The following is a 25,481-nucleotide window of genomic DNA, read 5'->3' as shown; positions in this document are numbered from 1 at the left end:
TTCCGATCGATCCTTCATGTGACTGTATGGTAATGCTCATATCCCGGAAAAAAAAAACAAATTCAATTTGTTTTCCGGGTTACCTCCTATTCTAATGATATATTCTCTCCTCCTCAGGTTTGCAAGAAATTCAGCAGAGCTTATATTCATTCTCTAGTTACAAAGGACCCCATGGGGTCCCAGCTTGTATCATACCACAACCTGCATTACATGTTGAAGGTATATCCTCTGAGAAAAAAAAAAGGAAGAAGAATAAATCTGCTTAGTTAATATTCTGCTGATTATTTCTGTATCAAACCGGTAATCAGTTCCTCGCTATATCGCAGCTCAGCCGAGATCTTCACTCATCAATCATTGAAGAAAATTTTCCGACGTTCGTCTCTCGTCGACTTACCTCCTCGTTCTCATTTTCAACGATCCATTCTTCTATGCTGAGAACAGCAGTTTATTGATCAATGTATATATGAAATGTTTTCGCAGGTTTGTCTGCGATTTCCTCGGGAAAATGGTATTCAACAATTCCTCGTCCCTCTCTTTCGGGCATAACCTATTTCTGTTCAGTCACGCTGTCATGATAACGTTTTCGAATCTCCTTTTTTTTTCGTGGTCGATTTTTGCTTGCAGTTTCCGAAAGGCGACGTACCTAAATGGGTTCGGAACGCAATGGAAGTCGCTGAGATCGACATTTCCTCATGTTGTGCTGCCCTTTCACCATCAGATACATGAGGAGGCAAGATAGGCTCCTATAACCCGCATTCATTCGTCATTCTTCTGTTCTCTCTCTCTCTTTTCCAAGAAGGAAAGGTGAGATCTTTTTGCCCTTAATTGCAAGCATGAGTTCTGTATGCCTTGCAAGCGTAATGACATATGCTTAATGTGATCCATCCTAATCAACATCCAAATCTATCTCTTATGTCACAAGCGTTCATTACCTTATCTTCTTCTTCTTTTTTCCTGCAAGCACCTTTGCTTCCGCATGCGGTAGACAAGCAGATTAGGTACACCTCGGTTCATACCAGACTACCAATGTGGTAAGGAATAAAACATGAGATTCAAAAACCAAATCCGAGTCGAACAGAAATAGAACCGAACCAAACCAAATTAGATATAAAATCCGAATTTTGGAAATAGAAATAACCAAACTAGGTTATAATATAACCGAACGTATCAAATCCCGAAATGAGTCTCAAATATAACCTATTATCATATTCCTCTCCTGGTAGGAACAGTTCCAGAGTCGTAATCCTTAAATGATTCGCCTGAGCAATGAATGTCACGGCACTGAGAGGAGGAAATAGAGAGACCAAAGGAGCCCATATATCTTCATGGTCCGGAAGAGTAGGTGAATTCAATACACAGACTCATTGAAATCCGGTTGAAATCAACCAAAGAGAAGATAAAAAGTACGGGAATAGATCAAGAGAAAGAAAAACGAAACCAGAAGCATCACGATTAAGAAAACAAAACAAAGGCAAGAATACATTTGCCCTCACAAGTTTTCAAAGTAGCCAAAGGAGACTTACAACAAACACAAAACTTCTCCGGACAAAAACATATCATGGAGAAGTTCAAATACTGAATAAACAATGTTGCAGACCTACTGCGGCGGCTGTTCGTCAGCAGGCTTGGGTGCTGCTTCCTTGATCTCGTCATCGTCCTGGTTAATCAAAATGAACAGATTCAGAGCAGAACAAGCAACAAACACCGCCCATGATTTCCAACCAAACCCAGTTTCAGGAAACGCAGATCGGATCAAAGTTTAATACCTGCATGTCAGAGGTCCAGAGAGTGAGGTTGTCACGGAGAAGCTGCATGATCAAGGTGCTATCCTTGTATGACTCCTCCCCTAGAGTATCCAACTCGGCAATCGCTTCATCAAATGCCTGGTGATTCCAGATATACACTCATTCAAAACAGAGACTAAGACAACCACGCTAACACTCCACCAAAACAACCCAACACTTCATGGAGCAGAGACTTTTTCCCATCATATGCAACCAATACTTGCTCAATCCAACAAACCCATTTACCTGCTTAGCGAGATTGCAAGCACGGTCAGGGGAGTTGAGGATCTCGTAGTAGAAGACAGAGAAGTTCAAAGCCAGACCGAGACGGATCGGGTGAGTTGGAGCAAGTTCTGTGTTAGCAATATCCTATACAACATCAACACGAACAGATTCAACCAATCGACGCGCAAAGGATATAATGAACACAGAATGATCCAAACACGCATCCATAGATCACACAGAATCCGAGTCAACGCAACCCAGATCAACCCAGAATGATTCAAACCTGAGCGGATTTGTAAGCGTTGAGAGTGTGCTCGGCGGCGTCCTTCCTCTCCTGCCCGGTTTTGAACTCGGCCAAGTACCTGTGGTAATCTCCCTTCATCTTGAGGTAGAAAACCTTAGAATCCCCAGCGGATGCACCCGGGATCAGACGGGTATCAAGCAACTTGAGGATTCCGTCGCAGATGTTGGAGAGCTCCGTCTCGATCTTGCCTCTGTAGTCACGGATGATGGAGACGTGGTCATCGTTGCCGCGGCTCTCCTCCTTCTGCTCGATCGAGGAGATGATTCTCCACGAAGCACGTCGTGCTCCGATGACGTTCTTGTAGGCGACGGAGAGGAGGTTCCTTTCCTCGACGGTGAGCTCTTTGTTATCACCAGCGTTGGCGACTTTCTCCATGAATTCGACCATCTCCTCGTACCGCTCCGCCTGCTCCGCAAGCTTGGCCATGTAAACGTTCTCATCCCTCGCCGAGGACGCCGCCATTGTTCTTTTCGCTAGATCGGAGCGACAAGAGATTCAGATCTGAGAGAGAGAGAGAGAGAGAGAGAGAGAGAGATTTGGGGTTATGTTCTCCGGGCTGTGAGAATTTTTTTGTTGTTTTAATTTGTTTTTTTTTTTATTTATTTTGGATTTTTTTTAGAAGGCAATAATGAGTGGGGAGCGACGATTGCGTTGGGAAATTGAACGAGGGCCGTTGGATTAATATCTATGAAAGAAAGAGTGAAGATCTAAAATAAATATTTATTTATTTGAAGGGAAAAAGGGGGAAAAGCTGGCACACGGGAATTTTGATTCGGGTGATTGCCTTTTCGGCTACTTTTAGGTCAGTCTGAAATTTCGAAGACCGAAGGGCATAACGAAACAATGATGGGCCAAGGCCCAAGCCCACTTGATTTTATTATATCGCATAACGAGGAAATAAGAAAATATATTATCGAGAATTTCAAATCTCATCCACCAAAACCTCATCAGAAAATATATATAAGCCTAAACCACAATATAAATTCTGTTATATTAAATTAAATCAATCTATTAGAGGATAATTATGCGGGTTGGAGTACAAAAGGAAAAATAATGAAGTCTTCGAGTGCAACATACCCACAAAGCCATGTGCCAAAGCTGCTCTCTGGTACCAAAAGGACGACGACAACGACGGCTTCTCCGATCGATCGAGCCATGAATTTCTCCGTGCACTCCAGGCGCCGCCGATGCTCTTATCACGCATCGCCGTCATGTTGACCGCCGCCTCCTGGCTTCGAACGCGGCGGAGTCGCTTTGTCTTCTTCCTTCTCTGCTCTCCTCTCCTCCTTCCTATACTCTGCGCCTCCATTCCTCTTATCTGCGCCGCAGAGATCTTCTTCCGTCTCCGCCGCCGCAGATCGAGGATCGGAAAATCAATCTCAGTCGCCGTTGCCTCCGCCGATGAAGACGACATGCGGCTGCGGCGGTGCGAGGAAGGATGCGGATGCGACGGATTTGGAGGAGGCGAAGAAGAAGGAGAAGAAGAAACCGGTTTGTTGCTTCAGAGATACTTGGAGGATCAGTTGCTTCTCGTCAGATCCGTCTACGATTGCGGTGAAGATGCCGCCGACGCCGACGACGGCCGAGATCGCGATCCCGATCGAAATAGGGTTCCTCTTCTGTCTTAAACTTGTTTTAAAATCAAATTATATGTAGATAATTAAAAACAGTTTTATATACTTGTGAATCTGATCTTATCAATCAATATATGCGATATTTTTATGTCTAGAATCAGCATTTAAAATTTTCATAAAATCCTAGAAACAGATTCATCTATTTTCTTTCACATAAATCCATTATCGTTAGTTATAGCCTAAACCTTTTATATATTTATATTAATATTGATTCTTAAGGTCTGTTGGAATTGGAAATGATGAATTTAAGGGGAAAATACATTGAATTTCATAAATGAATTAGTCGAGGATAAAAAGTCGTATTTCCCCGCGCTTGTGAGTCCACACAAGAGCGCCGAATCGAGAGTCTCGCGCACATGATCGAGACGCAGAAGAAGATGATCGAGCAACAGGTCCAATAAATACGGGAGCAGACGAGGATTATGGAGGAGCGGGCGAGAGAGCATGAGATGAATATCGCTAACCTCGACCACATTGTGGAGCGATTCCCAGCACGCCTCCGAGCTCTCATGGCGACAAAACGTCCACGGGTCATCCGAACACCATTTCTAACGAACTTCTCAACGTAATCGCGTTAAAAATTTCAATAGACAACCGTTGGCTTTGCCGTTGAAAACTTTCCAACAGTTGCCCGTTTGAATACCCTGTTGTGATATTCGAACAAAATTTCCAAAGAATTTCAACGGATCATTCCGTTACAAATTCGTTGAAAATATTTCATCGAAAATATCTGTTATGAATCTGTTGGAAATAAATCTGTCGAAAATTCCAACGCACCTCTAACGTAAAGCGATTTCCAGTGAATTTGGCCGTTGGATGTTGACAGTTTTTTTTTGTAGCGATACGAGGTGAATGAAAATGTGAAACAGCTGTTCTCCAGGAGCTCTAATGAGTTCGTTCACCTTCGATTTGTGATGTGATATTGGAATCTCGGTGTAATAATGCAGCGGAGCCAGCTTGTGCTGGAGCGAGAAATAGGAAAGCTTCGGTCTCTACGCCTTCAGCAGCACCACAACACGAGCCGAGAACTCCGAGTCCCAGGTTGCAGCCTTTTCTATCTAATTCAAGAAGTTTTACTCTGAATTCAGTTTGCTACTAGTCATGTTGTTTATGTATGAACTTTATTCCGCTACATGTATGTGTGTATATATATATATATCTTGCTCCGTATTAGTAATTAGGCTCTTTGAAGACTACCACATAAACTATGCAGCAAATGGCGAAAATAATGATCAGGACGTCAAACGTGAGGGCGGTCATGGCCTGGTCACTAAGCTCCATGTTCCTGCCACCGAGCCTGTCAACCATGTCAGGTATGGACTGATAGTTCCGCAGGTCTCGCTCTTTCGGGTCGTCGAGCTTCATCCTCATCTTTTCGGCCTGACGGCTCGCTGCCTCCTGAGCCAGGGTCCAGTCATAGAACCGCCTGCTCTCCTCATCGCTCAGGACATCGTACACCTCTCTCAGCTTCATGAACTTGTCTGAAGCTGTCTTAAGCGGCAACGACGTTGTGTCCGGATGGTACTCCTTCGATAATCTCCGGTAAGCGGCTTTTATCTCTTCTATGTCAGCATCTGCATTCACTCCCAAGAACCTAAGGTAATACATACAGTCAGTCCATCACTACATCATCGCACATATATACACCTATATGTAATATCCATGCGTTTACGCACTGGTAGTGAGAATCAGAAGATTCCATGAGCAGGTCGGAAAACTTATCATCACCAAAGAGAGTGGTCTTGTCTTCAACCTCGGACTTGGTCGGGTCGGGTCCGCCGATCCAACCGTCGTCCGGGTTGTCCCAGTGGATCCTCGTGTCCACTCCTGGTGGAGCTCGTTGCCTCTCTGTCGGCCCTTTCGAAGCATAAATGCGTGCCGTTTTTGCTTTTTTCCTTGTTCTTCCTCCTCCAAGTAGAGATCCCGCTCTCTCGTCGTGTCTGGAGTGTCTGCTGTTTTGGGCTCCCGGCAAGAAAATGCTTGCCGTCCGGTGACAAGACGCTGTGGAAGCCATGGCCTAAAAGACTCAGCTTTGCTCTTCTTCCTCTGTTTCTGATCCTCTTTGGAAACTTATCCCACGGCCTCATCTTTTGTGTGGCTCAGATATCAGATTTCGTTATTTATTCTCTTCTGCCATATCCTTTTTGTCTCCATTTACAACGCCCAAAAAAAAAAAGAATCTAATTTCTAAAAAAATATATTTTAAATTTATCATATAAAAATGGGAATATAACAGTTGTCTTTTTGAAAGGGCCACTCTCATCAAGACTGGCCGGCTCGTATTGACTACGAGGTCTGCCTCCGCCACACTCCACAATGATGTAAGATATCCGGAGTTTTGCTCCAATTACATCTATCAAAGATCGAGAAGTTCGGATAAATTCTCTTCTCTATGTTTAGATTTAAACCCAGATAAAAATATGTTTTATATGTTTTTTACCACTAAATCATATAAAGTTAAGTTTTGACATTGTATTTTTTTACTCTATAATTGGTTAAAATTTAGATTTATATATTATATTTCTCCAAACATTTGCACTTTTTAAGTTGGTGGACACTCCTTCTCATCCATCACATGATAGAAGAGTTTTCTGTTTCATATGGGGTGATCATTTCATTTGTATTTGACATCCATGGAAAACAATATAACCATACGATTTATCTGCCTGTGTGGTCTAACATAATTATTACACAAAGAGACGTGTAACAAAATAATATTCCAACTTAGGTATTAGTCCATCGAAAGCCAATCCTAATGCGAATTACAGAATTATTCCTAAAATAATGTGCATGGTTTTAGATTTCAATGGAAAAAAAATAGAAAAAGAAAATAGAAGATTCAAATAAAAGTTATGGCCATTGGCCATTGATGAGGGGGAGGGTAGGTGGGTAGGCAGGTAGAAGCCTCTTGGACCCGGTTTCCCGGACTCTCCCTTTCTTCTAGAAGGTTAGAAACCAGCCATTTCAGTTTGAATATAATAATTTATATTATATCCCCAATATCTTTTTATAACTATTTAACAAACCCGGAAAAAATAATTTATTAATTTATATTTTTTTTAAAAGAGCACATCCCCACCACCAAGGTTAATTTATAATCTTTTGCCCCATGATTTTAACTTTTATTATTATTTTAATAAAAACTAAAAAGTAATATCAAATCTTAACACAAAAAAGCAGGAAGAAGGGAGGGGAAGGTTACCTACCAAATCTCCACACAAGCTTTCTCTATCTTTCTCTCACACACACACACCCCAACTTGGTCAAAGTCCCCTCCTTTTATACTCCTCACAGATCCTCCTCCCTTGCCTTCCTCTTCTCCTTGTATTCTCATCTCTTCTTTCCCTCTCCCTCTGTCTCTCATATGCATATAGACATCCATACATAGACAGGCATCATCATGGGAAGGTCGCCTTGCTGCGAGAAGGCCCACACGAACAAAGGAGCATGGACCAAAGAAGAAGACCTACGTCTAACCGATTACATCCGTAAACACGGCGAAGGCTGTTGGCGTTCTCTTCCCAAAGCTGCCGGTCCGTTTTCTTCTCTTTCTTTCTCACCACTCCTTTTTCCCGGAAAATAAAACCTGGGTTTCACGACAGTTCCTGCGAAGAATCTTGGGTTTGTCTTAAAATTTCGGTCTCTTACACCTCTGAATTAGAACACACACACAGAGGACTCTCTGTTCTGTTCCGGTTTTTTATTTTCGATTTGACGAGAATTTTCTATTGTTTTATTTGTTCTGTTGCTTATTGGGTTTGATGAAATGCGCCGCTTCGTTTTCTTGTCGTTTTAATTTAAGAAACAAAAAAAAAATCATGGGTCTAATGGAGGATGGTATCGATTTTGATGAAAAACAGGATTGTTGCGTTGCGGCAAGAGTTGCAGGTTGAGATGGATAAATTACCTTCGACCCGATCTCAAAAGAGGAAATTTCACCGACGAAGAAGATGAGCTCATCATCAAGCTCCACAGCTTGCTGGGAAACAAGTAACTTTTCCTTCTCCGTTTGCCCCCCGAGAAAATCTGCAACTTTCCAGGAAAAAAGAGAGAGAAACAAAGCCATTTCCTCCGTTTCTAACATCACGGGTTTTCCATTTTTGGGATTTTCAGATGGTCTGTGATCGCCGGAAGATTACCTGGAAGAACAGACAACGAGATCAAGAATTACTGGAATACTCACATTAAGCGGAAGCTTCTCAGCCGTGGGATCGACCCTCAGACCCACCGTCCGATCAACGAACCTGCCGCCGTCACAGATTCCAACACGGCGTCGTCTCAGAGAACTCCGGCGGCTCCTCCCCAAAACGCCGCCGTTCCGTCCACCTTCCCAAATGTGAACGGCTTCACCTCCGACGCCATTTCACCCAAATCGGAATCTTCCTCAGACCACGGAGCCACCACAAGCGGGACGACCACCGACGAAGATCTCCGGCAAAACGGCGAGTGTTATTACAGTGACAATATTAACTCCGGACGCGAGGAGCTGAATCTGGAGCTCACACTTGGGACCGGGTCGACCCGGTGGGTGGAGTCGGGTCGGATCACGGGTGTGGGCTCGTCGGCGGAGTCGAAGCCTTGGTGGGTCCACTGACCTGACCGCCGCGATGGCGGCGCGTGGAGTTTGTTTGTGGCTGTAACACGTGACCCTTGACGGGATTTGCCAAACGGCAAAATGGGTTCTTCAGAATCTGTAGAAAATTTGTCTCTATCACAAGTTTTCAGCAAATCGATTGCAGATGTTATGTAAACATGCAAATCGGTCAATTTTTAAATCAATTTTTTTTGTTATTTTCGCTCCATCAGTGTTAATAATGACATTCTCTCTTAATGCATATTATTCATAATTTTACATGATCATTAGTATATTTCAGTTTTCAAAAGTATATACGTATTCATGTTTATAATAAATTTTGATCGGTTCTTAGTTTATTATTAATAAAATATAATGGGCTTGAGAGATAATGGCCATTTGTAGGCCCAATCAATTAGAAGAAAAAGTCTGTTAGGCACACACACAATGGAAGAGACGTCCTTTGTAAACTTTACAATGTCCATTCTTTTTGCCCTCACACGTCTGATGTCATTTAGCGGTGGTGGGGTTCGGGTATTTCCATCCATAACCGAACTGAACCGAATTCTTAGATATTAACCGAATAATCGAATTTATTATGAATTTTCAAAATTCGAAATAATAGAATTTGAATCCAACGAACCGATTAAAGTTTAATAATTATTTGGTTATGAATTCTCAAAATCCGAAATAACCGAATCGAACCGAACCAAACTGTTTATATATCTCATTTATATATTTATATACATGTATTCTTAATTTGATCATTGATTTATTATTTTTCAATTATTTCATTTTTTATTTTTAAAGTTTGGTCGATATGAATATTCAAAGAGGATAAGATTTATTTATGAAGTCTTTTCATTTTATTGTTTTTATGCCAAAACAAAAAATAACATTAATTTATATTTTATTATTTTATATGTTAAGATAATTATGATCATATTTTATATTTTATATTATATCTTGTTTGAATATTTTTTTATTATAAATGATTTGATTTTTTTTAATATTATAATTGAACGGAAGCGAACCGAATATAATTTTAAATAGATAAAATCGACCGAATAAAAATAAATAACCGTTTGGTTATAAATTATCAAAACCCGAAATAATCAAAACCAAATCAAAACGAATAAAATTAAATAACCGTTTGGTTATAAGTTTTTTAAGCATAAAAGTACTTTTTTTATTGAGAAAAATAAAACCAGCATAAACAACACAGAATTCTTTTTTGTTTTTAAATTAGTTTGTATACTCTATAGATACAGATAAATTCCTTTCAATACAAAGATCATAACAAAAAATAATAATGGAGGTAAAGATAAAATAATTTATTTAAATTTGGATAGTGGAAAAAATACAAAAGGTTTGTTCCTGTCCCGAATTCGAATTTCAAATTCGGAGAGAGTGTATATTCCAAATCATGAGATTGATTCCAACGGTAAATATATACTTTGATTCATCCATGAAACTATTATCATGCATCCCGATTAGTTGAACCAAACATTCAATGACCGCTCTTTCACCCCTAATGTCACTAATAAAACAATAATAAAATAAAATAACTCCATGCTTCTTGCACGTGCAAACGCAAACGCAAAAGCAAACGCGTTTTTTTCCTTATTACCTTTTCCTTTCATTTATACTTGGGAAAGCAAAGAGAGAAGCAAAACAAAGAGTAGCCTTGTACCCCCTCCTCCTCTCATCGTCTCGAAGACATTAATTAATGGAGAAATCAGTACAAAAAAAGGACAGAACTGCCAGTTCTCAGAAAGTCCAAGAAGCAGACCGCTTGAGAACAGGTTTCATCTGCTTGTCTTCTTCAAGAGAGATCATGCCGAGATGGGAAGGGTCTTCAAGCATCATCTTCGCGACCAAGTATCCCGCTATCGACCACGTCTGCAGCTTCCTCGCCTGTTTCCCTATGTACCGACCCTGCTTCCCGTCGTAGTACTCTGGCCAGCAATCCCTATGGAGACGCGTCTCTATGAGATCGATCGCTCGTCTCGCTATTTGTGGCCGTCCCGTCTTTATGCACGCTGCGGTCAGCAGCCACAACAGGACTGCAGATAGAGAGACAGGGTGTAACTGTATCATAACATCTACATACATATATACACATATAGATAGATAGATGGATAGAGATACCTGGCCAAGAGCCCCCGTTGTGGTAGCTCCAGCGCGTGTTCTTGGGATCACAGCCAGTGACGATGCGCCATTCGTGGCTCTCGATGCAAGGGTAACATATCTTGAGAGGCATCTCCCCCACGAGCTCCTCCCAACGAGCCTCGATGAGGTCCATGATCGCCATTGACTGCTCGGGCGTCGCCAGCGACGACAGGATCGCCACGCAGTTACCCAGAGCGAACCACCTGAAGTCCATCCGGGCTGGGCTCACGTTTCCCACGAAGTACCCTCCCCTCAGCGGCATGAAGTCGAACACCCACTCCGGTATCGAATCCGGCATCACGTTGAACTTGTTCACGGCTGTGTGCGAGTACTCCTCTGTCTTGTACCTGCACGGTTTACAGTTTCGTTTTGCCTTTTATACGTATACACCTCACATTCACGGCCCTGGCATTAAAACCTGATATCGACCGACAGCATCCGAGGCCAGGCTCATGAAGTCTAGGCAAAGATACTTTGGCCATCAAAACCCGTGGGATACGACCGAAACCGATTACTAGGGGTGAGTATTTTTACCCGTGACCCATGAGTTTTCGGGTATCCGATCTCACGAGTACTCGTTATGAACGAGACCGGAAACGGGTGCAACGAGGCCAAAAACCCATCATTTTACCCGTTCCCACGTGCTACAGACTATAACATATGTACCTGTAGATGTCGTTGAGTTGCTGGAAATCGAGCCAGAAATAACTCCTCATGTGAAAGCTCAAGGCGTGAAGACGCTTCACGATTCTCTCTATGAACTCTCTACCTTCACCGTCGTGTTTTAGCATCGACAATGCGCTTCTCAGCGCCATGAAGAACAGCGCTTGGATCTCGATCGGATAGCCGTACACACCCTAAAGCATCCATCACGTTTAATATCTCAGCAGATGCTACGATATATTCCGAGAAGTCGTTACATGACAAAAGCTTACCATTCTCCGATCGATCATACTGCAGCCGTCTGCGCAAAGCAACGTAGGAAAAGTATCGAAACCTTCAGACAAGCAAAGCGACAGTATAAGCCTCATTCCTTTCTGACACTCTGGTGTCTCGGCAAGAGACAAATCCCCTGTAGATTTCGTGTATGCTCGGAGAAGGATGATCCACCAGAAACCAGAATCAACAGGCGCCACTCTTCCAATGGCGCTCTCTCCAAAATCTGCTACTATCGTGTCTGTTTTCCGGACAGGATCATGAAGTACCTTGAAACTAGCTGGCATAACTCCTTCACCGAGCTTGAACCGGTCGACACGCTTCTCCCAACCCTGAAGCTGAAGTGTCTTCAGCAAGAAGTTCTTGACAATGTCCGGTTCTCCGTTCATCAAGAACGCAAGCGCACTAGGTACAAAGTCCCGTACAAACACCTAAACAACAACAAGCACCCAGAAACATCATCGTACAAGGCTCTCCGAACAGAAGTAGACACGAAAATGTGTGTGAACATGTAAAGTACCTGATCGTAGTTCAAGACCTCTTCAGAGGCATGGTCGTAGGCTGCAATGAACTGTCGACAGAGCGTCCCATGCCTCGGACACCATCGGATGAGGCTCGAACGAGTTCCTGGCCGACGAGAGAGGCGTGTCATATCCCGACCGACCTCCTGGGGAATAGGTACTTTCATGGATACTGTCATGTCTGAAACCAGTTGACAGTTCACTCATTGACCTCTCGTCAAACGATCTCTTCCGCTCGATCTTCAGCCTTGGCTTGTCCAAGGCTCGAGAGAGATCGAAATCGTCCATCTCGGAGAGCGAACAGTGCGATCCAACGGCTCTGAGACCAGCTGCTGATTCTTTAGGACAGTCCATCTCGGTTTTAGTCGATCAAGAAGCTCTTTGGTTCGGACAGAACAAGATCTGGGTACAGTCGAAACAAACATTTGGAAGAATCCAAAATATTGATTAGAAGGAAGATCAAGGAGTTTAATGCATGAGATAAATGGTGCTTATATATAGCAAGACTTGATTTGCAGATTTATTATGAACTTATCCAATTCAGATAGTCTCTTTTCTGTAACCGTCGATTCAAAGCATTCAAGCTTTACATACAAAAATTACAGGACGACGGGGGTTGTGTAACAGAAACAATACTTATCCAAATAACAATAACTTTAAAATAATAATCCAAAAATAGTGCGAATCCGTCAGAAAATTTAAATAGAAATTAAAAAAATCTATCTTGTTATAAACCACATTGCATCTACAATTTTCCCGGAAAATTACGTTCTGTAGAATCGAACTGTGGTATCGGGGATGTAAATGTAACAGGGAGATCAAGATCCATGACGAACTATCTGAGAAAACACCGAGTCAACTTCGGACAAGACATAAACCATTCAGCTACAGAGACCAAGCAAAAACAGAGAAAAACAGTCTCTCTGTTCTTAAACCTGAAACCAAAAACCAGATCTAAATCTCCGGAACGAACACGACAGGATATAGAGTTTTCAACCAAAATATAACTAAAAGGTCCCAAAAGAAATCTTCAGACAGAGAAACCGAACCTGAGTAGGCGACCGGAGACAGCGAGACTTCACGCCGGCGGCAGAGACGATCTCCGGCGAACTTAACGGAGAATGTGAACCGAGAGGGAACAGGGGAAATTAAAGGACACGAAGAAAAAAGGAAGAGAGAAAAAAAGAGAATGAGGGAAGAATGATGTTATTTATATTGACAACCAAAAGCATCTTAGAGAGAGAGAGACCGAACACCAAAATTGAGTAGAAACGGGTCTGGTAAGAGAACGAGAGAGAGAGGGGAGAGAGGGTTAACCGGTTATCGCCGGTTAAGGGAAATGGGTGAAGTCTACGTGGACAAAACCTCGACGTAGTGATCGGCTTTGTCTGATTTGGCAATGAGATAGAAATACATTTAAATTTCTGACGTTAATATTTAAAATATTAAACTCTCCAAGTTGCAAGGGTTTGGGCAGTCGAGGTCCCAGATTCCAAAGTCCAAATTGAGTATCTATAATAACCTCAAATATCACTGTGAAAAAATATTAAAAAGAATGTTTTGTTTTTTCAGCATAAATTGAATTCTGAAATAATAGTAAAAAAATGAATTTTAAAATTATCAATTATAAACTTCAAAAACTATAATATATACATTTAAAAATTAAATCATTTCATAATTCCACGTAATTTTATTTATTTGTTTCCTAAAAAGAGATATAATCAAAATATTGTGATAAAAATAGGGCACTGAATAAATTGTGAGGGTGTCCATTAAATATATACTTGACTTATATAGCCAATTGCACAGATATTAAAGAATAAAGATAGACTTGACGTTTTTCCTTTTATCCACGGCATCTCTACGATTTTATTTTTCATCGACGCGTATATTTTTGTATTCATGATTGGATTTGGATATATTATATTCATTCTAAATTTGATTAATTTCAATTATATAAATTTGGAAAACTCCAGATAAAAACAAGTATATATGAAAGAATATTACATATGGATATGGGACAAGAATCTGCTTTTTTTAACAAGAAAAAAAAAAGGAAGGATCTAATATTATATATATATATATAATAATGCTAATTTTACAAGATTACCCTCGGTCAAAGAAGAAACAATGTATATCAAGCTAAGATATACGAATATGTTATTTGAAAATATTTTGTCAATGTATATCAAGCTAAAAAAGTACGATATGATTGAGCGAATTTTATAAAATTGAAACTAACGCAATATAAAAACATTTATTGGCGACCAAATTATCCGACTTTTTCATTGAACATATATTTTTATATATATTTAAGAATGTAAGTTGTAGTTGATTTATTTTATTTAAAATTCGAAGAAAAAAGTGTTTTTCATTAGGTTGACACTGTGAGATGGACACCCAAATACACACTCCATGATAAGGTTTTTATTTATAATAAAGTTTGTGGAATTTATCATTCCACTACATCATTTCGTAGCATTGTATCCAATCGCGTCTGGTTTCTTTATCTCCTATTGTTTTATTATCCGTATCGATTTGTTGTTGCTCATATATCTAAATGGTTTCATGTTGACCGATCTCAATTTCGTGTTTTTTAAGCATAAAAGTACTTTTTTTATTGAGAAAAATAAAACCAGCATAAACAACACAGAATTCTTTTTTGTTTTTAAATTAGTTTGTATACTCTATAGATACAGATAAATTCCTTTCAATACAAAGATCATAACAAAAAATAATAATGGAGGTAAAGATAAAATAATTTATTTAAATTTGGATAGTGGAAAAAATACAAAAGGTTTGTTCCTGTCCCGAATTCGAATTTCAAATTCGGAGAGAGTGTATATTCCAAATCATGAGATTGATTCCAACGGTAAATATATACTTTGATTCATCCATGAAACTATTATCATGCATCCCGATTAGTTGAACCAAACATTCAATGATCGCAAGCATCACCCCATTTAGTTTGTTCCCTTCACACTATTCATGATTGCTGTCTCAATTAATTTTGGAATATATATATATAATGTGTGTGTATTTGGAATGAATATGGCGTGTATCGTGCGAATTGGATTTATAATAATAATCACGTGCACTCTGATTTAAGGCGGTCCACCAACTATCATAGATAATCTATTCTACCTATATAATATATAAGTTGGCGTCCCTTATGAAGCATTACTATTAATATTTTAAAATGACCATATATGTTACCTACTTATATATATATAATGAAATTTCAAAAAAAATATATATATATATATGATGTGAGGAGGCAATAAATGTATGTAGTGAAAAAATGAGCAATGAATATATATATAACTTCACTATATTAGTATACATAATGGGGTCTAAATTATAACGTTTCCGAATTTATATCTAAAATAAAGATTTTCCAGTTTTTTAATTCTTTTTTATTTGACTATTTTTATTTAAAAAAGTTATATCTATTTGGTGCTATATACTGCAATTTAGTTCATTCAATTTCATTATTTTTATATTTAAATCGATTTTTTTAATTTTAATTAAATAAAACATTTTAAAAAAAGTATGCATTATACTTATTACTTTTGCCATTATCTTCTTTTTGCCACACCTATGAGATATTATATATATATATATACATATATATAATAGTCAAATTTGTGTATCCGTTAGAAGGCAGCTTTTTACATAAATGTAAGGTCAAAACATGCTAGCGGTATTTTCGGCATGATTTTCAGGAACCAATCCGTCCAATTGGGGAAAAGTGTCGTTAGGCTTAAAAATTAGGTTAGGTCCGATTCTCTTTCCGGTTTCTTGCACCGCGTACGAAAAAAAAAGAATGTTTATTTGCATATTTACAAACTATATTTATTTTTCATAAATACCTTTTATAACGGTACTTTTTCAAAATATATAAAAAATAATTTTCATTTTCTAACAATACTAAAAAAAATTCCACACAAAATTCCTACTTATTGTTAAATATTTCTATTAATAAAAAAAAATCGCATATAAATACCTAAACTTTAATAAAATTCTCATATAAATATCTGAATTATAAAATTTCCATATAAATATCTAAACTTTTCAAAACTTTCACATAAATATCTAAACTTTTAAATATGTTCCAAATGAAACCAAAATTTATTAACCACGTTTAATTTATAACAGAATATGTCAAAAATTGATGACTTAACATTCTGATATGTTAAAGACCGTTAACGGATATTGTTTAATTTGTAAGATTTTTAAAATTTTAGATTTTTTGTAAAAGTTTTAAAAAATTCAGATATTTATTTAAAAATTTTATAAAAATTTAGGTATTTATATGCGATTTTTCATTAACCAATTATAAATTCTTATAACTAAGACCCGAGTTTTCACTTTCGTTTATATCATATCATTTGAAGCATGTGCCCTTCTTTTAATTGGACTTGAAATCTCCAGACGATAATTAAAGGCCTATCAATTAATGGGCCTCGATTGGGCCTTTAATTGTCATCTGTGGGTTTCAACTTTCCACCGTTTTCCAGAATCAACGAGGAGAAGACGACGCTAGATCATAGTGAAATCGCTCGAGAAATCGGATTTTGGAGGTTGGGTTTGGGAAACAATGGAGCAATTGTCTCCACCGGCTCCGCCATGAGCCTGATCATCTGGTACTCATCCTTCTGAAATGATTTTTCAAATCATTTTAGCTATTTCTTGTTTGGCTTTCGGTGACTGCTCATGTTTGATATTTTTGTTGGTTTAGGTTGTAAGGGCGTATGCACATGAGCAGTTTGCGAGGCTTATTCTGAATGACAACGAAGAACTGGATCTGTCTTCTGAATCTCTTAATGTGGAATGTGAAGTGACACTAACAGACATAGGTAGGGAAGATGGAGATCGTCAGTCCCAAGCCGGTGGGGTTTCTGTGCGGCTCCATCCCTGTTTTGGCCGATAACTCCTTCGCTGCTTTCAGTTCGGCTCTCGTTCCGTCTTGCGAAACGTCCGTTACCATCTCCGACAACTGGTTTTGCTCGTATTTATTACTTGCTTGCGACTTGTATGAACTTGTTGTTGTTGCAGAGTGAGTGCTCCGAGGTACAGGATGCTGCCGACGGAGACGGACCTGAATCGGCCGCCGCTGTTGAAGAAGTTTCCCGAGAAGGTTCTGCCCCTCGCCGCCGTGAAATCTAGAACGGCCGGAGGTATTTTCTCTATGTTTTGATTTTTTTTGAGCTTTTGGGTTATGTGGGATTTCAATGTTTACTCAGAAGTTCATGATTGAATGGATTAACTAACTATTGGGTTCTCTCATTCTGAGTATTCTGTTTTGCTGCAAGTCTTGTTTGTCTGAAATCCATGGTTTAGAGGTGAATAATTTGTAAATTCAGACGCTATTGAAGTAAACTGATGATGTTTTTGGTGTTCAGGTTCTGCTCATACGCTTCAACTAATCCAATCTGTTTCCTTTGCTAAGATTGCTTAAGCTGTTTTTCTTTTCCTCGACAGATATATCTTGGGAACCCTATGCTGTTTCTTCGAACCTTAGCAAGAAATGTGAGGCCCTTGCTGTTTCTGGCTTAGTGGAATATGGAGATGAGATAGATGTGATCGCCCCTGCTGACATTCTTAAGCAGATCTTTAAAATACCTTACTCGAAGGCTCGGGTATCAATAGCCGTTCAACGTGTTGGGCAGACTCTTGTCTTGAATGCTGGGTGCGTCTTTTGCTTATTTTGTGTCCATCTCGCATAAGCATCATGGAAAAGTCTTTGAAAGTATGGATTCTATGGTGGCATGCAGGCCTGATGTTGAAGAGGGAGATAAGATGTTTAGGAGACATAACAATCAACCAAAATGTTCAGATGATGAGGATGAATCATTGCTTCTGAACTTCGCAATGCATTCAGTGAGAATGGAGGCATGTGATTGTCCACCGGCCCATCGCCCTCATGCCGAGGAGCAATCAAGTTCTTCTGCGCTGCCCGGGGGAGAGACTTGCAGTAGTTCTCCGGACGATGGATTTGAAAGCCCTGCAGGACACGATAAACAGGTTAAACAGGACCGTTTTATCTGGGAAAACAAAACTAGCAAGAAAAACAAGGGGCGTGAGCCAGTAAGAAGAACTTCACGTATCAATGAAAAGATCAAGCCTTCTGTAGAGTCTGATAAGCAGAGAAGAGCCGGAAGCAATGAGTTTTTAAGAGTTCTGTTTTGGCAGTTTCACAACTTCCGCATGCTTTTGGGTAGTGATTTGCTTCTGTTCAGCAATGAAAAATATGTGGCTGTGAGCTTACATTTGTGGGATGTTAGCCGACAGGTCGTTGCTAACCTCTGATTGGTTATCTTTTTCACCTTTTTTAATTAACTTACCGTTAGTGAACTCTTGCAATTTTTCACAGGTTACTCCATTAACATGGCTTGAAGCTTGGCTTGATAACGTAATGGCGAGTGTGCCTGAGTTGGCAATTTGCTATCATCAGGATGGTGTTGTCCAGGGCTATGAGCTCCTGAAAACAGATGACATATTTCTATTAAAAGGCATCTCAGAGGACGGTACACCTGCCTTTCATCCTCATGTTGTTCAGCAGAATGGTCTTGCTGTTTTAAGGTTTCTTCAAGCAAATTGCAAACAGGATCCCGGTGCCTACTGGGTAATGCTCTATTTTTTCTCGGTGCAACATAATATGTGTCAAGGATATTTCTTGATGTCATTACTGACTTATATTCCCATTCTGTGACTTTTGCAGCTCTATAAAAGTGCTGGTGAAGATGTCATTCAATTATTTGATCTTTCCATAATTTCAAGGAATCATTCTTCAAGCAACTGCAATGACAGTGCAAGTCCCTTACCATCTCTCATTCATAGAGGACGGAATGACCCGTTATTTTCCTTAGGAAATCTTCTCTATAGAGTTGGTCACAGGCTTTCTCTTTCAGTGGTAAGGATCAAGGCATCAGGTTTGAAAATCAATGAACACTTAACTATTTCTTTCAGCTGACAGTAAAAAAACTTCTGCAGGTGCCAAACGATAGGGCTAAGTGTGCTCGGTTCCTGAGAAAGTGTTTGGATTTCTTGGATGAGCCTGATCATCTGGTACTCATCCTTCTGAAATGATTTTTCAAATCATTTTAGCTATTTCTTGTTTGGCTTTCGGTGACTGCTCATGTTTGATATTTTTGTTGGTTTAGGTTGTAAGGGCGTATGCACATGAGCAGTTTGCGAGGCTTATTCTGAATGACAACGAAGAACTGGATCTGTCTTCTGAATCTCTTAATGTGGAATGTGAAGTGACACTAACAGACATAGAAGAGGAATCCCTCACAGTTGATCATGAAAATGAAATGGCGATATTCCCTGAAGATAAGTTCAGTGAGGACTATACGAGTTCTTATCTATCGCCTTCTGCATCTGTTAAGATGAACTTAGTGGAAAATGTGTCACCTTGTAAGGAACTGTTACGCCCAGGGGATCCAGATTCCAAGGACTCTGAGAGCGCTGTTGTAAATTCCAGTTCAGGTAATAGTTTCGGACTTTGTCCGGTGTCCCGAGCTCCTGAACCTTTGGTTGAGACTGTCACTAGTCCTATCTCCTCTAAACTGGCAGCAATTCACCATGTCTCTCAAGCTATAAAGTCTCTTAGATGGACACGGCAGTTACAGCACTCAGAAAAGGAGGTGCTAGAAAAGGATGACACTTTTCACGATATCTTGTCTTCTTCGGCCAAGTTTTCCATATGTGAATGTGGTGATCCTGATTGCATTGAAGTCTGCGATATCCGGAAGTGGCTTCCAACATCAAAACTAAACCGCAAATTGTGGAACCTTGTGCTGCTTCTGGGTGAATCTTATCTGTCATTGGGAGAAGCTTATAAGGAAGATGGACAATTGCACCAAACATTGAAGACAGTAGAATTGGCTTGCTCCATCTATGGATCAATGCCACATAAATTTGACGAGACACTGTTTATTTCCTCGATGAGCAAGAGTTTGTCTCTGCAGTCCAAAACGGGTCCTTGTGATCTCACTTTGGAGCAACTTTCTTCAACACAACTCTTTTGGGCTAAGGCGTGGATGTTGGTGGGTGATGTTTATGTTGAGTTCCACATTGTGAAAGGTAAAGAACTATCAAAACGGGCAGAGGAAACCTCAACCAATCGGTTGAGGATGTCATCTGAGGTTGTAAAGGAAGTACAGAGGCTGAAGAAGAAGTTGACTCAATACAGTCAGAATTGCAGTTCATGTTCATTGGTAAATTGCAGCTGTAAGAGTGACAGAGCAAGCAGTGGTAGCAGCGCAAGTAGCAGCATTTCAGGTCCTCGCTCTATTTCTCATGGCAGGAAGAGCAGTAGAAAGCCACATTACAAGAATCCGCCTGGTAGAGTCTTGCGAGACTTTGAAGATGAACAGATTCATCTCAAAACTGAGAAAGGAAGCTATAGGGAGAGTGAGACCTCTATGGGCTCTTTGGGTATTGCTACTTCAGCGACAACAAAGGATCAATCTGCAGAGGGTTCTTTTGGAGAAAAGAAAGCTGAGCCTCTGGAGCAGAATGTAATGAGATCCAAGGAGACCCAGAGAGTTAAAAAAGGCGGAATATTCAAATATCTCAACATTCCTAAAACCGAAGATGCAGAAAGCAATCTGTTAGCCGCATTGAGTTGTTATGAAGAAGCTCGAAAGGCATTGCAGGAGCTTCCAATGGGGTGTGATGAATTGCAGTCTGTGATTAAAAAGAAAGGGTGGGTGTGCAATGAACTTGGTCGGAATCGGCTCAAGAGCAAAGAACTGAACAAAGCTGAAGATGCTTTTGCAGATGCTGTAATGGCGTTTAAGGAGGTTTCCGATCATACTAACGTTATACTAATCAACTGCAACTTGGGTCATGGCCGACGAAATTTGGCTGAAGAGATGGTGTCAAAGTTAGAAGCTCTCAAATTTCATGATGCTTTAACAAACCCTTACCGGCAAGCTCTTGCAATTGCAAAGCTAGAATACAGCAAGTCACTTCGATATTACATGGCAGCGAAGACGGAACTGACTGTTGCGGCCGAAAAGGCTGGTTCTGTTCCAGACAATCTGAAAATCGAAGCCCTAACACAGCTTGGTCATACATATCTGAGACTTGGAATGCTTTTGGCAGAAGAAGACACACCTGCTGAATGGCCTGGACATAACATCTCGGAAAACACTCATGTTTCTTCTGATATAAGAGCCAGGAACACGGGAAAACATGAAATTTCAGCCAATGATGCGATAAGGGAGGCTTTGTCTATATATGAATCGCTCGGGGAAGCACGTAAACAGGAAGCTGCTTATGCTTATCTTCAGTTAGCTCGGTACCAAAAGGATCGATGTTTGAGGTTCCTGGAGTTGGATCATCAAAAGGAAAATCCTCCGAAAACCGAAAGCAATTCCATCCAGAGGGCTAAACAATATGCGATGTTAGCTGATAGGAATTGGCAGAAATCCATGGATTTCTATGGTCCAAAGACCCATCCGTCCATGTTTCTGACGATTCTAATCGAGAGAGCTGCTCTTTCTTTCGACCTGTCGAAGTTTTGGCAATCGAATATCGTATCTTCTCTATGCCGCCTGCTTGTTTTTCATGAACTTTTAACATCTGATGCAATTGCCTGATGGAATCTTCTTCTTCTTGTGTTTTTTCTACTTCAGATGCTCGATTCAGCATTGTCTCGTCTGCTCGAAGGCCGGCATGTTTCAGAAACGATTTCAGATTCCTCGATAAGGGATGACTCGGAGCTTCACGCGCGATTCTGGGGTCAGATTCGGATGGTTCTGAAGCGAATGCTGACGTTATCCCTACCGGCGGAAGCGAACAAGACATGGAGAGACAATGGGAAACTGAGGGAGATGTACAAGATGTCTTTGAAGGCGACAAGCCTAAGTGACTTAAACGATATGCATTCTTTGTGGACATCATCCTCCTAGGATCTTGGAACTCATGGTTTCTGTCAAGTACGTCCACTTCTTCTCATACGTATGTTGGTACTTACACTTCCCCCACAAAATTACCGGATTCTCAAGTTTTTTCAGGCCTTGGTAATCTGTAACTTTGATCGGCAAATTGCCCTAAATATGAATTGACGACATCGTTTTTTGTAATATAAAAGGATAAACTCCGTTGTTATTTGGAGGACTGTCGTCTGTCGGCAAAATCTGGCATCTTGTGTGACCTTTCTTATCTACACTTTTGTTTAGCAAAAAACTCGAGCCACATTGATGCGAAAAATACCAAGGTGAGTGCAATGATCAACTATTCAACGATAACAAGACAATAATTTTATTCCAAGTATCATCAACCCTCTAATATTTAATAATATTAAATAATAAAATTACAAAAAATTATTAAATTTTATAATATTATTAATAAAAAATAAAATAATAATAAAAATCACATATATATACACACACATACATACACAATTACACATATATACTCATATATAATATATATATATATATATATATATATATAACGCGTAATTTGAGGGTGAGTGGATCAGGGTAAGACGGTTTTTTTCTCGGAAAAGCTTCTGAGCGTTGGAGCTCTCGGCGAAAAAATGGCGAGCGACGCTCTCTCTCTGCTCTTCCGTCGCAGCGCACTGCAATGTCGCTTCTCATCGTTCGAGCCCTAGTCTCGTTTCTCTCTCTAAACCCTCGATTTCTCTGGCTAAAATTGTACCTGGGTTCCTTGCTCCTCCTGTCGGATCGTCCCGACCCGCATTCCCTCTGGCTCCGAAATTCGCCGAATCCGAATCACCCGTCGTTGATTCTGAGCCTGAGGCTTCTGATTCCGGTCCTGTGGAGACCGCAGAGGATGTGGAGATCGCTTTGGAGCAGCCCAAGAGGGAAGAGGTTTTTGCTGTCGTCATGGTGAGTGGAAAGCTGAGAAGGAAAATTCCCAATGTGAGGAAATCCTTTTTCTTTTACTACTTCTGGGTGCGTTTAGATTTGATTAGACGACTGCTTTTGTGTCGATTTTTGGATTTACGAGGTAATCGCTTGAGCAACTACGGTAGTTTATGGTTAATGTATTGCATTTTAAGGGATATACAGGGTTCTTCGAGTAAGAACAGTTTTCTGCTTCAAATCGATAGTGTGGTCAATGAGTCAGTTTCTACAAATGATCCAGATTGCAGGTCAATGATCTTTTTTACTTGGACAAAATCTTCTGCGTTCATCCTCTGTGTCCGGTTGTCGGGTGGATTTTGAAATCTCTGATATGGGTTAGGGCTCTCTCTGTTTGGTGGAACAGGTCGGTGGTCGCCAATACATAGTCTTTCCCGGAAGATATCTCTACACTCAGAGGCTGAAGGATGCAAATGTCAATGATAAGGTGTTGTTGGAATCTTTAGCATTTAAGGATTTGAAGCAATGCCCTTTCCATGACTCATGAATTGCATTTGATTATCCTAATGAATTCATTCCGGGTCAGGAATTTTGTTAATCGGAAAAAGAAAATCCATGGTAAGATTCTTATCAACCGGAAAAAAAGGTGGAAGAGCCGGCACTTCTTCACATTCCTGTTCCTTTGCCTTGTCAAAACGCTTAACTTTTTCTCGTGCAGATTGTCCTGAACAAGGTGTTGCTTGTCGGCACAAAGACACACACTTATATCGGCAAACCGGTTGTGACCAATGCCGCTGTTCATGCAGTGGTGGAAGATCATGTAACTCAAGATAGCGCGTCTTGGAGTTTTTGTCTTGCAGGTTTTTTCCTTCCTCATTGTCCCTAACTTTGAGAAACTCCGATGTTTTTCGGTTGCAGGGCTTGAATGATAAAGTGGTAGTATTCAAATACAAGCCGAAGAAGAAGTACCGTAGAAATAACGGGCATCGACAGGTATTGCAGTTCTTGTGTAAATCCAATACCGGGTCCTAACCCTCCACCCCCCAATCTTATCTCGAAATCTAAGTCCAAAAGACTTTTTTTCTCTTGAAATGCTGATTCATGATTGAATATATTTGCAGCCGAATACCAGGATTAGGATTACAGGCATCACAGGTTATGAGGATTATCCTGCCGCCGCCAATGTTGCCGTCTAGAGATTGATGAGGATGAACTTTGAGAGAAGAACCTCTTCGATGTTAGTTCAGTTTTCAGATTTTTTTTTTGTACGTACCCTTGCACTATTGCTTGAGTAATGAAAGCATTTCATTTTTTTTTTCTTTTTTAAATCTCAGCTTCTATCTTCAATCTTAAAATCGCGAGAACAGGAAACAGGAAACATGAAACACCAACGATCGATGTCGTTCCCCAGACATGGGAATTTGACTAACCGGATCACCGGCCATTTCGGTTCAGGTAATTTACTCCCGAATTGTACCGAACCGATTGAAGGAGTATCGGTTCGATTTTGTTTTATTGGTTAAAATCGAACAGATATAAAGTAAAGAAAACGCATCGGTTCGAATTTTGTACAGTTCGGTTCAGGAACCAAACCGAACCGGTCTGAACCAATTAGAATTAATATAACAAAACCGTTTCAGATCGAACCGATACAAAGTAGTCTCGAAGTACGACGGGAAAGAGATTTATTCGCCCAGGTCGGGAAACCCAATATGTACATATACACATACATATATACATTAGAAGTTATACATAGAACTGGAAACTTAGAGACAAAAGATACATACATATATACATAAATAAAAGTGTGTACATGCGGATGACGATATATATGTGTATATATAATAGATCTAAGGGCACTTGAGACAGCCACCATGGGTGGTCATGGAGGCATAGCACGGACAGAGATGAGTGTTCCCTGAAGTTCCAGGAGGCACACAGTTGCAACGTACGCAGCAAGTGTTGCATGCCCTTACGCACATCTTTGCCCTCGACGCCTTGCTGCATCTATACATACATCTCCCCTTGCAATCTACGTACGTTACCACCCCCATATGTTATATATACACACACACACACATATATATATATATATGCAGTAAAACTGTTAAAAAATTGTAAACTTCATATCTCACCGATTTTACTGGCGTTAAGGTTGAGGTCTTCTGCAGCATGAACGTTCTGATGGCAAATATATGGTTTTTGTTGCATGGTATATTACACGAGATCTTCATCATATATGTTTTTATATATATATATAGTGAATAAAGACAAGAATGAAAATGATGAAGCAGTTACCTCGTAGGTGGAGATACAATAGACGATTAGTAACAGAAGAGCTGCTGTCTTGAGGATGGCCATGCCTGAAAGCATTTTACTTCACAATATATTTTACGATACGGAGGGACCGATTGACGACCCGTTTGTTTGTATAATATATATATATATATATATATATATATATATATATATATACCTTATACGA

The 25,481-nt window shown here is 40.1% G+C and overlaps 9 protein-coding genes across 9 annotated transcripts in view; 5 read left to right on the top strand and 4 right to left on the bottom strand.

The window, feature by feature from the left end:
• Positions 1–941, top strand: part of LOC104806793 (queuine tRNA-ribosyltransferase catalytic subunit 1-like) — a 4,585-nt gene extending 3,644 nt beyond the window's left edge. The window contains exons 13-17 of the mRNA XM_010531862.2: positions 1–29; positions 118–219; positions 327–373; positions 481–508; positions 625–941. Coding sequence (XP_010530164.1) covers positions 1–29; positions 118–219; positions 327–373; positions 481–508; positions 625–726 — 308 coding nt within the window. The 3' untranslated portion in view covers positions 727–941. The remainder of the gene's footprint in view (positions 30–117; positions 220–326; positions 374–480; positions 509–624) is intronic.
• Positions 942–1,295: 354 nt separating this feature from the next.
• On the bottom strand, positions 1,296–2,880 carry LOC104806794 (14-3-3-like protein GF14 chi). Its single transcript, XM_010531863.2, has 4 exons — positions 2,293–2,880; positions 2,031–2,153; positions 1,767–1,883; positions 1,296–1,657 (listed from the first exon to the last, which is right to left on the bottom strand). The coding sequence occupies exons 1-4, from the start codon at positions 2,773–2,775 to the stop codon at positions 1,598–1,600; spliced, it is 783 nt and encodes a 260-aa protein (XP_010530165.1). The 5' UTR covers positions 2,776–2,880; the 3' UTR covers positions 1,296–1,597.
• A 441-nt stretch (positions 2,881–3,321) lies between these two features.
• On the top strand, positions 3,322–4,039 carry LOC104806792. Its single transcript, XM_010531861.2, has one exon. The coding sequence runs from the start codon at positions 3,501–3,503 to the stop codon at positions 3,939–3,941; it is 441 nt and encodes a 146-aa protein (XP_010530163.1). The 5' UTR covers positions 3,322–3,500; the 3' UTR covers positions 3,942–4,039.
• A 991-nt stretch (positions 4,040–5,030) lies between these two features.
• On the bottom strand, positions 5,031–6,061 carry LOC104806791 (NAD(P)H-quinone oxidoreductase subunit T, chloroplastic). Its single transcript, XM_010531860.1, has 2 exons — positions 5,624–6,061; positions 5,031–5,541 (listed from the first exon to the last, which is right to left on the bottom strand). The coding sequence occupies exons 1-2, from the start codon at positions 5,959–5,961 to the stop codon at positions 5,118–5,120; spliced, it is 762 nt and encodes a 253-aa protein (XP_010530162.1). The 5' UTR covers positions 5,962–6,061; the 3' UTR covers positions 5,031–5,117.
• A 1,062-nt stretch (positions 6,062–7,123) lies between these two features.
• On the top strand, positions 7,124–8,794 carry LOC104806790 (transcription repressor MYB6-like). Its single transcript, XM_010531859.2, has 3 exons — positions 7,124–7,480; positions 7,808–7,937; positions 8,061–8,794. Exons 1-3 carry the CDS (start codon positions 7,348–7,350, stop codon positions 8,539–8,541), a joined length of 744 nt encoding a protein of 247 aa, XP_010530161.1. The 5' UTR covers positions 7,124–7,347; the 3' UTR covers positions 8,542–8,794.
• Positions 8,795–10,086: 1,292 nt separating this feature from the next.
• Positions 10,087–13,349, bottom strand: LOC104806789 (alkaline/neutral invertase CINV2-like). Its single transcript, XM_010531858.2, is given in 7 exon segments — positions 10,087–10,586; positions 10,672–11,039; positions 11,359–11,549; positions 11,628–12,059; positions 12,149–12,197; positions 12,199–12,551; positions 13,199–13,349. Coding segments are annotated over 6 exon segments (1,641 nt in total). The 5' UTR covers positions 12,504–12,551; positions 13,199–13,349; the 3' UTR covers positions 10,087–10,290.
• A 3,659-nt stretch (positions 13,350–17,008) lies between these two features.
• Positions 17,009–22,328, top strand: LOC104806788. Its single transcript, XM_010531857.1, has 9 exons — positions 17,009–17,127; positions 17,208–17,329; positions 17,634–17,841; positions 17,927–18,443; positions 18,526–18,777; positions 18,874–19,065; positions 19,146–19,220; positions 19,316–21,700; positions 21,800–22,328. The coding sequence occupies exons 1-9, from the start codon at positions 17,018–17,020 to the stop codon at positions 22,073–22,075; spliced, it is 4,137 nt and encodes a 1,378-aa protein (XP_010530159.1). The 5' UTR covers positions 17,009–17,017; the 3' UTR covers positions 22,076–22,328.
• Positions 22,329–22,366: 38 nt separating this feature from the next.
• Positions 22,367–24,315, top strand: LOC104807026 (50S ribosomal protein L21, chloroplastic-like). Its single transcript, XM_010532135.1, has 6 exons — positions 22,367–22,383; positions 22,783–23,053; positions 23,403–23,483; positions 23,715–23,816; positions 23,915–23,989; positions 24,118–24,315. The coding sequence occupies exons 1-6, from the start codon at positions 22,367–22,369 to the stop codon at positions 24,190–24,192; spliced, it is 621 nt and encodes a 206-aa protein (XP_010530437.1). The 3' UTR covers positions 24,193–24,315.
• Positions 24,316–24,363: 48 nt separating this feature from the next.
• On the bottom strand, positions 24,364–25,384 carry LOC104806787 (gibberellin-regulated protein 2). The gene is made up of 3 exons (XM_010531856.2): positions 25,295–25,384; positions 25,132–25,177; positions 24,364–25,028 (listed from the first exon to the last, which is right to left on the bottom strand). The coding sequence occupies exons 1-3, from the start codon at positions 25,367–25,369 to the stop codon at positions 24,847–24,849; spliced, it is 303 nt and encodes a 100-aa protein (XP_010530158.1). The 5' UTR covers positions 25,370–25,384; the 3' UTR covers positions 24,364–24,846.
• Positions 25,385–25,481: the final 97 nt, after the last annotated feature.

This window comes from Tarenaya hassleriana, unplaced genomic scaffold (assembly GCF_000463585.1).
Source record: "Tarenaya hassleriana unplaced genomic scaffold, ASM46358v1 Cleome12, whole genome shotgun sequence".
Classification (NCBI taxonomy): Eukaryota; Viridiplantae; Streptophyta; class Magnoliopsida; order Brassicales; family Cleomaceae; genus Tarenaya; species Tarenaya hassleriana.
The sequence above is the reverse complement of the archived record's forward strand: the minus strand, read 5'-3'. Positions and strand labels throughout refer to the sequence as shown.

Bases quoted from the DNA above. Each gene is read 5' to 3' on its own strand.
- LOC104806791 (XM_010531860.1), bottom strand. From the start codon at position 5,961: ATGGCTTCCACAGCGTCTTGTCACCGGACGGCAAGCATTTTCTTGCCG. The intron at 5,542-5,623 runs GTGCGTAAACGC...GTATTACCTTAG, and splicing joins TCTTCTGATTCTCACTACCA to GTTCTTGGGAGTGAATGCAG.
- LOC104806790 (XM_010531859.2), top strand. From the start codon at position 7,348: ATGGGAAGGTCGCCTTGCTGCGAGAAGGCCCACACGAACAAAGGAGCA. The intron at 7,481-7,807 runs GTCCGTTTTCTT...GATGAAAAACAG, and splicing joins TTCTCTTCCCAAAGCTGCCG to GATTGTTGCGTTGCGGCAAG. The intron at 7,938-8,060 runs GTAACTTTTCCT...TGGGATTTTCAG, and splicing joins CACAGCTTGCTGGGAAACAA to ATGGTCTGTGATCGCCGGAA.
- LOC104807026 (XM_010532135.1), top strand. The intron at 23,484-23,714 runs GTGTTGTTGGAA...TTTCTCGTGCAG, and splicing joins ATGCAAATGTCAATGATAAG to ATTGTCCTGAACAAGGTGTT. The intron at 23,990-24,117 runs GTATTGCAGTTC...ATATATTTGCAG, and splicing joins GAAATAACGGGCATCGACAG to CCGAATACCAGGATTAGGAT.
- LOC104806794 (XM_010531863.2), bottom strand. From the start codon at position 2,775: ATGGCGGCGTCCTCGGCGAGGGATGAGAACGTTTACATGGCCAAGCTT. The intron at 2,154-2,292 runs GTTTGAATCATT...GATGTTGTATAG, and splicing joins ACGCTTACAAATCCGCTCAG to GATATTGCTAACACAGAACT. The intron at 1,884-2,030 runs GTAAATGGGTTT...TGGAATCACCAG, and splicing joins CTTGCAATCTCGCTAAGCAG to GCATTTGATGAAGCGATTGC.
- LOC104806787 (XM_010531856.2), bottom strand. From the start codon at position 25,369: ATGCTTTCAGGCATGGCCATCCTCAAGACAGCAGCTCTTCTGTTACTA. The intron at 25,178-25,294 runs GTAACTGCTTCA...ATTTGCCATCAG, and splicing joins ATTGTATCTCCACCTACGAG to AACGTTCATGCTGCAGAAGA. The intron at 25,029-25,131 runs GTGAGATATGAA...TAACGTACGTAG, and splicing joins CCTTAACGCCAGTAAAATCG to ATTGCAAGGGGAGATGTATG.
- LOC104806788 (XM_010531857.1), top strand. From the start codon at position 17,018: ATGGAGATCGTCAGTCCCAAGCCGGTGGGGTTTCTGTGCGGCTCCATC. The intron at 17,842-17,926 runs GTGCGTCTTTTG...GGTGGCATGCAG, and splicing joins ACTCTTGTCTTGAATGCTGG to GCCTGATGTTGAAGAGGGAG. The intron at 18,444-18,525 runs GTCGTTGCTAAC...AATTTTTCACAG, and splicing joins TGTGGGATGTTAGCCGACAG to GTTACTCCATTAACATGGCT.
- LOC104806792 (XM_010531861.2), top strand. From the start codon at position 3,501: ATGCTCTTATCACGCATCGCCGTCATGTTGACCGCCGCCTCCTGGCTT.